This window comes from Pongo abelii, chromosome 13, assembly GCF_028885655.2.
Source record: "Pongo abelii isolate AG06213 chromosome 13, NHGRI_mPonAbe1-v2.0_pri, whole genome shotgun sequence".
NCBI classification, from domain to species: Eukaryota; Metazoa; Chordata; class Mammalia; order Primates; family Hominidae; genus Pongo; species Pongo abelii.
The window spans coordinates 51,031,520-51,043,695 of NC_071998.2; the positions used below are offsets into that span (position 1 = coordinate 51,031,520).

Consider the following 12,176-nt stretch of genomic DNA (forward strand, 5'->3'; position numbering starts at 1 on the left):
AAAATGCCTGAAGTGACCTTCTGTTCTGGGAGAACATCATATAGCCTCCACTTTTTCTGGAGAGGGAATATCAATCCAGCAGGAAAACATTGCTGAGAATCTCCTATGTAAAAGGTGCTAGGGAATGCAGAGATGAATCACACCTTAGGGTCCAGGAAAGAACAGGCAATCAGCCAATGTGTGCCAAATGTAGGTCAGCAAAGCCAACTGCTTTGAAAAAAGAGGAAGGGAGTTTCCACATACGGAAAGCATGGCATCTGTTCAAATAAATGGCTGTTCCACAGGTAGGTGGCATCCTCAGTGATGAGGAAACTGAGGACCAGAAAAGTGATCCAAGGTAGGGAGAAGAGATGTTGGAAGTAAGTCTAGCCCAATTCCAACATGACACCATTTCCCACTTTTCCAAGGATGGCAGAAAGCAAGAAAACTCTTTTGTAGGTAAACCTCAGCTTTTGAACTAGGATTTATAGAGTTTTACCAAAGCCAGAGTACAAGAAAAGGCACATCTTTCTATAATGTCACTGTCTTAGTCAGCTCATGCTCCCATAATGAAATGCCATGAACAAAGTGGCTTATTTTTCACAGTTCTGGAGACTGGGAAGACTAAGATCAAGGCACTAGCCAACTGGGTTATTGGTGAGGACTCTCTTTCTGGTTTGCAGACAGCCACCTTCTCATTCTGCTTCACATGTCTTTCTTTAATGCATGCACTCAGGGAGAGGGAGAGAGAGAAAGCTCTCTTTCTTCCTCTTCTTATAAGGCCGCCAATCTTGTTGGATTAGGACTCTACTTTTATGACCTCCTTTAACCTTAATTATCTCCAAAAAGTCTTACCTCCAAATACAGTTACGTTGGGGATTAAGACTTTAACATGTGAATTTGGTGGGGGAGACGGACACAATTCAATCCATAGAAGTCACTTTTACTTGAAAAATTGGGAGGTGGAGAAATTGTTTTTTAAATCAAAAGAAACTCAATTCTCCATGGCTTATAATATAAATTGCTAAAATGTTTTAAGAGGAAAAAGTGGGTCTTCTGGTTATACCATGAGAGTTTTGAGGGCTTACCTTTAAGAACGCTGTGACAATTTTTGAGAGGTCTCAATAGAGGGGAATAGAGGGAGAAACACCTGGAAAGATAGGATGGAGCGAGTAGGTGGAGGGTCTTGGATCCCAGATGGCATGAATCCCTGAATGCTGATGAGGCTGACCATTTTCTGTTAGTCACTCCAGTCTCATTCTCCACCTTCTCCCCTGTTCTGAGCTCAGGACCCTTGCAGGCTTCCTGCTCTCTAACTTCCCCTTGGGTTCCCAGCAGGGGAAAAGTGGGCAGGAGGGAATGAGGTCAGAGAATTTACCCCATCCCTCATTGCTGGGCCCCTGCAGATCATCTCCTTTACTGCAGGCTGTTTCTATACAGCTATAGTCTTCTGGTCATTATTTCTTCCTTTTGTCCCTTCAATTACAGAAGTAGTAATGGCTTCACAGTGCTCCTTTACCTAGGGTACTGCATCACTTCCTAGCAGTCTTCAGAAATCATATCCATACTTTTGCAAACAGTCCATTCAGGGATAGCTTCATATGAGTATGACTCATACAGTCTCACAGAGTCCCAAGCTTAGAAGTGCCTACACTTGCTTTAATACTTGAGATTATTAATAATTTTTGAACATAGGCCCCCATTTTATTTTTATTACTTTTATTTTTTGAGATGGGGCTTCACTCTGTTGCCCAGGCTGGAGTGCAGTGGCACAACTGCAGCTCACTGCAGCCTCAACTTTCCCAGGCTCAGGTGATCCTCCCACCTCAGCCTCTCAACTGGCTGGGACTACAGATGTGCACCACCACACCTAGGTAATTTTTGTAGAAATGGAGGCTTCCCAGTCTTGCCTAGGCTGGTCTCAAACTTCTAGGCTCAAGCGATCTGCCTGCATTGGCCTCCCAAAGTGCTAGGATTATAGGTGAGAGCCACTGTGCCCGGCCTGGCTCCCAGTTTTTATTTTGCACTGGGCCCCACAGACTAGATAGCTGCTCCTGAACCCTTTATTAAACCCTCTTCAAGCCCTGCATTCAAGTATGCCATCTGTTTTGTGCCAGGACCCTGGCCCCTAACCCTCCCACACAGAGAGGAGGACACCTCTAGACTAGCTGATTTACTCAGGAGGAGGCAAGACTTTTCCCCCAAAACAAAGGAGGCCTTGGGAAAAGACACAGGTGTTCTAACTGGACTAGCTTACTCCTGAAGCTGGAACTGAAATCAAGACCAGACCATGGGGCTGGGCACAGTGGCTCATGTCTATAATCCCAGCACTTTGGGGGGCTGAGGAAGGTGGATCACTTGAGCCCAAGAGTTCAGGACCAGCCTGGGCAACATGGCGAAATCCCATCTCTTAAAAAAACTACAAAAATTCGCTGGGCATGGTGGCGCTTACCTATAGTCCCAGCTACTCTAGAGGCTAAGGTGGGAGGGTCTTTTGAATCTGGGAGATCGAGGCTGCAGTGAGTTTTGATCACGTCACTGTACTCCAGCCTGGGCAACAAAGCAAGACCCTGTCTCAGAAAATAAAAATAAAAATATCATGGAAGGCAGCAAGCTGAGGTTGAGGCCTGCTGGGTTCAGGACTGTGGAGATGATAAAGGTTCATGTCCTGGCAACACAGCATTTTAGCTCCTAACACTTGGACCTCACTCACCCTTTCTGAAACCTCGGCTTTGCCATCTGGATAATACCCAACCTAACTCAACAAACAGTTGTCCACCAAAAAAGCTGTAGGTGTATTAATCTCTGGTACATGAGAGAATGTGCAATAAATATTTGTTAAATACATAGTTTGAGTTTATATTTAAACTCAAAACAGACTGTGAACTAGGAAGAAGGAATATGGAAGAAAAACAATAATCCAACCATCACTTCTTTTTTTTCCCAGTGATACATGGAAATCAAGGATTGTCTCTGCTGGAGAGTCAGATGGAAGCTGAAGGTCCAGAGCGCTATGGTAGGCGCTCCAGATTCCAAAGCCCATGCCTCTGAGCAAGCTATCCCAGAGACAGTAGGGTCGTTTGTAAAAAAAACACAGCAGGATAATGACTCCAAAGAGTAAGATACTCCTTTCCTATTCCCCACTTGGTGAGGACTGAGTGGCACCATGACCAAATTGCTCAGCTGCATCTGGATCATAAGTAAGGACATATTAATTAATTGTGGACCAGTTCTGCCCTGATCCTGCCCACCCTTCCCCAATGGCATAAAAGCATTTTGGCCTCTGTAAGTCACTAGGTCATGCTTTCTCAGCACTTAATAATACACTTATTGGGTACCTACTATGTACTGGCACTGTGTTAGGGACTTTCATTGTATTACCTAGACTGAGGGTCTGCAAAACTTTTCTTAAAGAGCTGATAGTAAATATTTTAGGCTTTGCAAGCCGGATGGTCTCTACAATCAAACTTATATTTATTAACAAATACTTATTGCACATCCTGACAACTCTGGCACTGTAGTCTAAAAGCACCCACAGTCAACATCTAAATGAATAGGCATCCCTATGTTCCTAAAACACCTTATATACAAAAACAGGTGGCTACTGTAATTTACCAACCCCTAGTCTAGAGCAGCAGGCTCTCCAACTTGCGACTATGTCAGAAACCACTGTGGGGCTTGTTGAAGCACAGACTGCTGGGTCGGACCCTCAGAGTTTCTGATTCAGGAGGTCTGGGGTCAGGCAGAAAATTTGCATTTCTAACGAATTCTCAGGTGATGCTGCTGCTGCTGCAGCTACTGCTCACACTTTGAGAACCACTGGCCTAGAAAGTGTAGCTTTTTTTTTTTTTTTTTTTTTTTTTTTAGGTTTTTGGGATGCATGTGCCGGACAGGCAGGTTTATTACACAGGTAAATGCGTGCCATGGTGGTTTGCTGCACCTGATGACCCATTGCCTAGGTATTAAGCCCAGCATGAACTATTTTTCCTAATGTTCTCCTTCCTCCCACCCTACCCTCCAGCCGGCTTCAATGTGTGTTGTTCCCCTGTGTCCATGTGTTCTCATTGTTCAGCTCTCACTTATGAGTGAGAACATGCAGTGTTTGGTTTTCTGTTTCTGCATTAGTTTGCTAAAGATAATGGCTTCCAGCTCCATCCATGTCCTTGCAAAGACATGATTTCATTCCTCTTTATGGCTACATAGTATCCGTAGTGTATATGTACCATATTTTCTTTATCCAGCCTATCATTAATAGGCATTTTGGTTGATTCCATGTCTTTGCCATTGTGAATAGTGCTGCAATGAACATGCATGTGCATATATCTTTATAATAAAATGATTTAAATTCCTTTGGGTATATACCCAGTAATGGGATTGCTGGGTCAAATGGTATTTCTGGTTGTAGATCTTTGAGTAATCGCCACACTGTCGTCCACAATGGTTGAACTAATTTACATTCCCACCAACAGTGTGAAAGCATTCCTATTTATCCTCAGCCTTACCAGCACCTATTGTTTCTTGACTTTTTAAAAATTGCCATTCTGACCAGCATGAGATGATATCTCATTGTGGTCTTGATTTGCATTTATCTAATGATCAGTGATGTTGAGTTTTTCATGTTTGTTGGCTGCATAAATATCTTCTTTTGAGAAGTGTCTGTACATGTCCTTTGCCCACTTTGTGATGGAGTTGTTTGCTTTTCTCTTGTAAATTTGTTTAAGTTCCTTGTAGATTTTGGATATTAGCCTTTTGTCAGATGGATAGATTGCAAAAATTTTATCCCATTCTGTAGGCTGTCTGTTTACTCTGGTAATAAGTTTCTTTTGCTGTGGAGAAGCTCTTTAGTTTAATTAGCTCCCATTTGCCAATTTTTGCTTTTGTTGCAATTGCTTTTAGTGTTTCTGGCTTGAAATCTTTGCCCATGCCTATGTCCTGAATGGTATTGCCTAGATTTTTTTCCACGGTTTTTATAGTTTTGGGTTTTACATTAAGTCTTTAATCCATCTTGAGTTAAATTTTGTATAAGGTATAAGGAAGGGGTCCAGTTTCAATTTTCTGCATATGGCTAGCCAGTTTTCCAGCACTATTTATTAATAGGGAATCCTTGACAGGCACAGTGGCTCATGCCTGGAATCCCAGCACTTTGGGAGGCCAAGGCAGGCAGATTGAGGTCTGCCTAGACAACATGATGAAGCCCCGTCTCTACTAACGATATGAAAATTAGCCAGGCATGGTGGTGCACACCTGTAATCCCAGCTACTTAGGAGGCTAAGGCATGAGAATTGCTTGAACCCAGGAGGCAGAGGTTGCAGCTGAGATCACATCACTGCATTCTAGCCTGGGCAACAGAGCAAGACCTCAACTCAAAAAACAAATAGGGAACCCTTTCTCCATTGCTTGTTTTTGTCAAGTTTGTCAAAGATCAGATGGTTGTAGATGTATGCTCTTATTTCTGAGATCTCTATTTTGTTTCATTGGTCTATGTGTCTGTTTTTATATGAGTACCATGCTGTTTTGGTTACTGTAGCCTTGTGGTATACTTTGCAGTCAGGTATCAAGATGCCTTCAGCTTTGTTCTTTTTGCTTAGGATTGTCTTGGTTACACAGGCTCTTTTTTGGTTCTGTATGAATTTTATACTAGTTTTTTCTAATTGTGTGAAGAATGTCACAATTTTAATGGAAATAGCAGTGAATCTATAAATTACTTTGGGCAGTATGGCCATTTTCACAATATTGATTCTTCCTATCCACAGCATGAAATGTTTTTCCATTTGTTTGTATTGTCTCATATTCTTGAGGAGTGGTTTGTAGTTCTCCTTGAAGAGGTCCTTCACTTCCCTTGTTAGCTGTATTCCTAGGTATTTTATTCTCTTTGCAGCAATTGTGAATGGGAATTCACTCATTATTTGGCTCTCTGCTTGTCTGTTGTTGGTGTAAAGGAAAACTTGTGATTTTTGCACATTAATTTTGTATCCTGAAACTTTGCTGAAGTTGCTTATCAGCTTAAGGAGCTTTGGGGCTGAGATGATGGTGTTTTCTAGATATAGGATCATGTCATCTGCAAACAGAGACAGTTTGACCTCCTCTCTTCTTATTTAAATATCCCTTATTTCTTTCTCTTGCCTGATTGCCCTGGCCAGAACTTCCAATACTATGTTGGATAGAAGTGGGGAGAGAGGGCAACCTTGTCTTGTGCTGGTTTTCATGGGGAATGCTTCCAGTTTTTGCCCATTCAGTATGATATTGGCTGTGGCTTTGACATAAATGGCTCTTATTGAGGTATGTTCCACCAATACCTAGTTTACTGACAGATTTTAACATGAAGGGATGTTGAATTTTATCGAAGGCCTTTTCTGTACTATTGAGATAATCATGTTGTTCTTGTCTTTAGTTCTGTTTATGTGATTAATTATGTTTATTGATCTGCATATGTTGAACCAGCCTTGCATCTCAGGGATGAAGCCAACTTGATCACGGTGCATAAGCTTTTTGATGTGCTTCTGGATTCAGTTTGCAGTATTTTATTGAGGATTTTCACATGGATGTTCATCAGAGATACTGGCCTGGAGTTTTCTTTTTTGTTGTATCTCTGCCAGGTTTTGGTATCAGGATGATGCTGGCCTCATAAAATGAGTTAGGGAGAAGTCCCTCCTTTTCAATTGTTTGGAATAGTTTCAGAAGAAATGGTACCAGCTCCTGTTTGTACCTCTGGTAGAATTCAGCTGTAAATCCATCTCACCTTAGGCTTTTAAGAGCACAGCTCTGAAGCTGAGTAGCCTATTTGAATCCTGCCTCTTTCACCTGTTAGCTAAGTCACCTTTGGTAGTTTATGTTTCTTTATATTTCTGAGCCTCATCTATAGAATTAGATGAATAACACCAATTTCACAGGGTGTTCTGAGTTAAATGAGTGAATGCATGTGAAGTCTTTAGACCAGGGCCTGGCACATGATCAGTCCTCAAAAACTATTAGCTCTCACTAAATGTTAGCCGATATCACCTCATTTTATTCTCCCAACAACCCTGGCCAGTTTATAGATGAGGTAGCCAGGGCACAGGGGGTTAAATGCATTGTCAACAGCACAGAGCTGGTAAAGGGCACACCCAGGGCCCTCTGTACTGTCCTCCCTCCCTAGCACCTGTGTCAAACAGACCTTCCTCATTACCTCCATGAGACCCAGAAGAATAAAAGCCCACATGGAAGATGGGCCTTGTGAGCTAGGAAGCATTCTGATCTGTGTCCCCAGGGTCTGCTCCTGGAACTCGAGTGCAGTTATGCTCTTTGGACTCTGACACCCTCTCCTGTGCTTCCTCAGGCCACACTGGGACCAAAGAACAAAGGAGCCCTCCATCCATCTTTTGCACCCCGTTTTCTGTCAGAAGGCCCTGGCCTACATGGAACCACCCTGGGCTAGATTAAGTCTTATTACATTTACTGGCAATGAGTTAGACGTTTTACATATATTATCTCATTTAATCCTCAATATAATTTTATATGGCACATACTCTCATTATGATCATTTAACAAATGAGGAAACTGAGGCATAATGGAAGTTGGCCTAAGCCACGCAGCTAGTGAGCCAGCATGCCAATGCAGAAACACAGATCAGAATGCTTCCAACATTTTTGTTCTTTTTACGTATGTAATCTTGTCTCCTTATATAGTTGAGAAGTAAAAAGACTAAGGAAAGAGAGCATTAGTTATTGTTTAGAGCAAAGAACTTGAAATGTCCAAAATGAAGCTTTCTCTCATAGGCAATTTTGGTTAATTTATCTGAAAAAATATGGATAAGTTTAAGCGAATCCACACCTTTCAGGTAAAGATGTATTTGTAAATGTACTCTTACCAATTTGAAACAGGAAAAAAACTGTGTGAGTTTTGCTCACACATAAGTGGCTTTTATGAGAAGTGGGGGGAGACTTTTATGAGAAGAAAAGTAGAGCTGGAGTGGCTTTGACCCCTTATCGTTAAGAATGAAAAGGAATAATCAAATGTACGCTGAAAATATAATAGCAAATAAGCTCCGAGGTGACATTTGGGCTATGTAGTTTTCTTCTGGCTGTGTGACAATAAGGGCCTGTTCAGCTGGCTTTTCCCAAAGCCAGAGAAAGGTCTCTTAGCTAAAATGTCACAATGCATCTTATTTTCTATTTTCAGTGCGTGTTCTGAGGGGAGACTGACACTCTGTCTTGCCCTCACTCACCGCTTAGAAAATAACAACAGTACAGCACAAAGAAAGTTAGGAAGGAAGAGGCCACTGTGGAGCTGGCTCGAGCTCTCTGACTTTCATTCCACAGAGGGTACAAGCTTTGGGTGGAGAAGAGGTGGAACAGATGAGAGGAGGTTCTGACATAACCTCCAAATGTACTCTCCTAAGAAGTCACAACAAAAACATTTGACCTATTTTGCACAATTATGTGATGCTCTGGCAAGTGGTTGTTGGACTTACATTTCGAGATCAGAAAATTTTTATTGGCCAATTTCGTGGTTATTACTAAAGGTCTTTGGTCCAAAGAACAGCTGTCATTTGGTGACCTGGAGGTCTGAGCTCTGCCTCAAAGGAAGGCATGACCCTCCTTCTTTCTAAAACTCACTGCCCCATTTTGGCTTTCAAGGCCACACATAATCTGTCCCCTGCCTACAATGCCAGCCTCATTCTTACCACTCATTCTCTATTCTCTTGGTATTCTGCTGCTAGTTTTGTTGTTTCATTATTACTAACAGAGGTCTACACCCATGTGGTCCCTTCTTCCTGGGAGATCCTCTAAACACCCTACACCTTCTTTCCTATAACTGCATCTCCTTAACTCCTACTTTTCCATGACCCTTGTGAATCTGGACCATGTTGTCCAATCTCAGAAGTATATTTGTGTTCAGAGGAGCATAGTCCAGAACCAAAATGTATTTTCAAAATCACTCAATCTTTTCACTGACACACGAAACCCTGTTTCTACTGTCTTCTTCCAATAGAATTATTACAAGGGCCAATCAACTGATCAACCAATGTGCCAGCTTCCATTTTTTATTCCATACTTCCTGCTGTCACAGGAACAATGTTTCTAAACCATCAGTTTCTTCTGTCCATCTCCATTTTGAATCTTTTCACTCAACTACTGTAAACAAATTACAACCCCAAAACATGCAATCTCATTTTGCGTTGGTCATTTTCCTGATCTGGACTGCCCATCTACCCTTTTAGACTGTCCAAACTCTAATAATCTTTTATAACTTAGTTCAAATGCCCACTCTTTGATAAGCATTTCAACAGCAGACCCTGTCACTTTTTCCTCTGTTGTTTCTGCTGTCCTCTCTTATAGGGCTTGCAGTATAATTTACATTACTGTTACTAGTTTATAGATCTGTTTCTTCCACTAGAGGGAGAATTCCTTGAAGTCAAGGGTTTCTTCTTACTTCTTTTTGGGTCCATAGCAAAGTGATTTGTACAGTAGGTACTAATTATCTACTTACTGAATTTAAGTTCATATATCATTTCAATATTTACATTGCATTTTCACATACATTTACTTATTAGTCATCCCAATGGATCTATGAGACATATAATATTATCCCAATTTTAAGAGGAAAAAGTGAGGCTCACAAAGTTAAATGATGAGTCTGAAGTGGCACAGCGTGGAGGTGGCCTATCTAGACTTCAAGCCAGGTCTCCAACTCCCCTTGTAGTTGTGAACGTCTATGGTTCCGTAATTCTGTTCCAAATTTTATGCCAGAAAGGAGAGGAAAATGATTATTTCATTATAATATTGCAGAGAAAAAAGACTGGCAAATGCTCTTCCGTTATATGCAAGCTTGTATTATGCCCCATTGGAAATGAACATTATAAACATTAGCTTCAACAATGTAACATAACAGCAGCTTCTTTTATTAGCATTGTTTAAACATTTGGGTAGTAAGCAGGAACACCTCATCAAACATATGTTCTCAGTCAAACATATATCCTCAATGCAAATTTTATGGAGTTATCTTTATTAGGTGTTATTTATTCAAAAGGCGGAAGGTGCCAACCTGCAGAAAATAATGAACAGACTGGACTGTGGAAAAATGGCTTAATTATGTAGGTCAAGAGTCCTTAACCAGACAACCACAAAAAAATCACTTTACAGAAAGTGTTGGGGGAGGGGGAACTGGTACAGGGATATGCATATATTATCTCCTGGCATATTAAAATAAGACTTGACTAATGTAAAACCACCTTATACAAAGTCCCCAAAAGAACAGAAATCTTTTCCTGTGGGTTGAGAGTGCCAAAATTGGCACAATGAAGGACATGTTCAAGGAGGAAGAACACAGTTTTGCTAATCTGAAGGTCTTTATTTGAATCTCTCCCATGTCTGTCACTTCCTATCTGGGTGATCTGAGACAAGTTACTTCCTTCTGAGCCTCCTCATTCTCTTTGTGAAATGGGGATAATAATATTGAACTTACCCAATTGTTTATTATTAAGAGTAACTGATAAAAATCTATGTGACGCTTTTTCCTGTGGCAGCAGCCGGGCTGAGAGGAGCGTGCCTCTCTCCTCTCTCCACCACGACGTGTGCTCACCCGCTGATATCGGTGTACTCCGAAAAGGGGGAGTCATCTGGCAAAAATGTCACTTTGCCTGCTGTATTCAAGGCTGTTATTCGACCAGATATTGTGAACTTTGTTCACACCAACTTGCACAAAAACAACAGACAGCCCTACGCTGTCAGTGAATTAGCAGGTCATCAGACCAGTGCTGAGTCTTGGGGTACTGGCAGAGCTGTGGCTTGAATTCCCAGAGTTCGAGGTGGTGAGACTCACCGCTCTGGCCAGGGTGCTTTTGGAAACATGTGTCGTGGAGGCCGAATGTTTGCACCAATCAAAACCTGGCGCCGTTGGCATCGTAGAGTGAACACAGCCCAAAAACGATATGCCATCTGTTCTTCCCCGGCTGCCTCAGCCCTACCAGCCCTGGTCATGTCTAAAGGTCATCATATTAAGGAAGTTCCTGAACTTCCTTTGGTAGTCGAAGATAAAGTTGAAGGCTACAAGAAGACCAAGGAAGCTGTTTTGCTCCTTAAGAAACTTAAAGCCTGGAATGATATCAAAAAGGTCTATGCCTCTCAGCGAATGAGAGCTGGCAAAGGCAAAATGAGAAACCGTCACCGTATCCAGCGCAGGGGCCTGTGCATCATCTATAATGAGGATAATGGTATCATCAAGGCCTTCAGAAACATCCCTGGAATTACTCTGCTTAATGTAAGCAAGCTGAACATTTTGAAGCTTGCTCCTGGTGGGCGTGTGGGACGTTTCTGCATTTGGACTGAAAGTGCTTTCCAGAAGTTAGATGAATTGTATGGCACTTGGTGTAAAGCCGCTTCCCTCAAGAGTAACTACAATCTTCCCATGCACAAGATGATTAATACAGATCTTAGCAGAATCTTGAAAAGCCCAGAGATCCAAAGAGCCCTTCGGGCACCACGCAAGAAGATTCCTTGCAGAGTCCTAAAGAAGAACCCACTGAAAAACTTGAGAATCATGTTGAAGCTAAACCCATATGCAAAGACCATGCGCCGGAACACCATTCTTCGCCAGGCCAGGAATCACAAGCTCCAGGTGGATAAGGCAGCTGCTGCAGCAGCAGCACTAGAAGCCAAATCAGATGAGAAGGCGGTGGTTGCAGGCAAGAAGCCTGTGGTAGGTAAGAAAGGAAAGAAGGCTGCTGTTGGTGTTAAGAAGCAGAAGCAGCCTCTGGTGGGAAAAAAGGCAGCAGCTACCAAGAAACCATCCCCTGAAAAGAAGCCTGCAGAAAAGAAACCTACTATAGAGGAAAAGAAGTCTGCTGGATAAACTCTTAAATTTGATTATTCCATAAAGGTCAAATCATTTTGGACAGCTTCTTTTGAATAAAGACCTGATTATACAGGCAGTGAGAAACAAACAAACAAAAAATATCTATGTGACAAGAAAACTTGGAACATAGTACATACTCAGTTAGTGAATATTATCATTACACTTCCTCCACTGACACATACATCTCTTCTAAACATGAATTTTTTTAAGAAGCTGCGACTTATGGAAAATTTGGATGTATTCACCCTCTATTTCTATTCCAGATTTTACAATTCCCTTCCTCAAACACCTGTTTAATTTCATTTTCCTGGTCCCTTAAGAACAAGCATCCTAATATCTCAAGCCACTTCTTTTAGATTAGGAAC

The 12,176-nt window shown here is 41.8% G+C and overlaps 1 protein-coding gene across 1 annotated transcript; it reads left to right on the forward strand.

Annotated features, from left to right (window-relative positions):
- The first annotated feature begins 2,992 nt into the window (after positions 1 to 2,992).
- On the forward strand, positions 2,993 to 11,910 carry LOC100438872 (large ribosomal subunit protein uL4-like). The gene is given in 3 exon segments (XM_063714102.1): positions 2,993 to 3,049; positions 3,847 to 3,889; positions 10,484 to 11,910. Coding segments are annotated over 3 exon segments (1,425 nt in total). The 3' UTR covers positions 11,809 to 11,910.
- Positions 11,911 to 12,176: the final 266 nt, after the last annotated feature.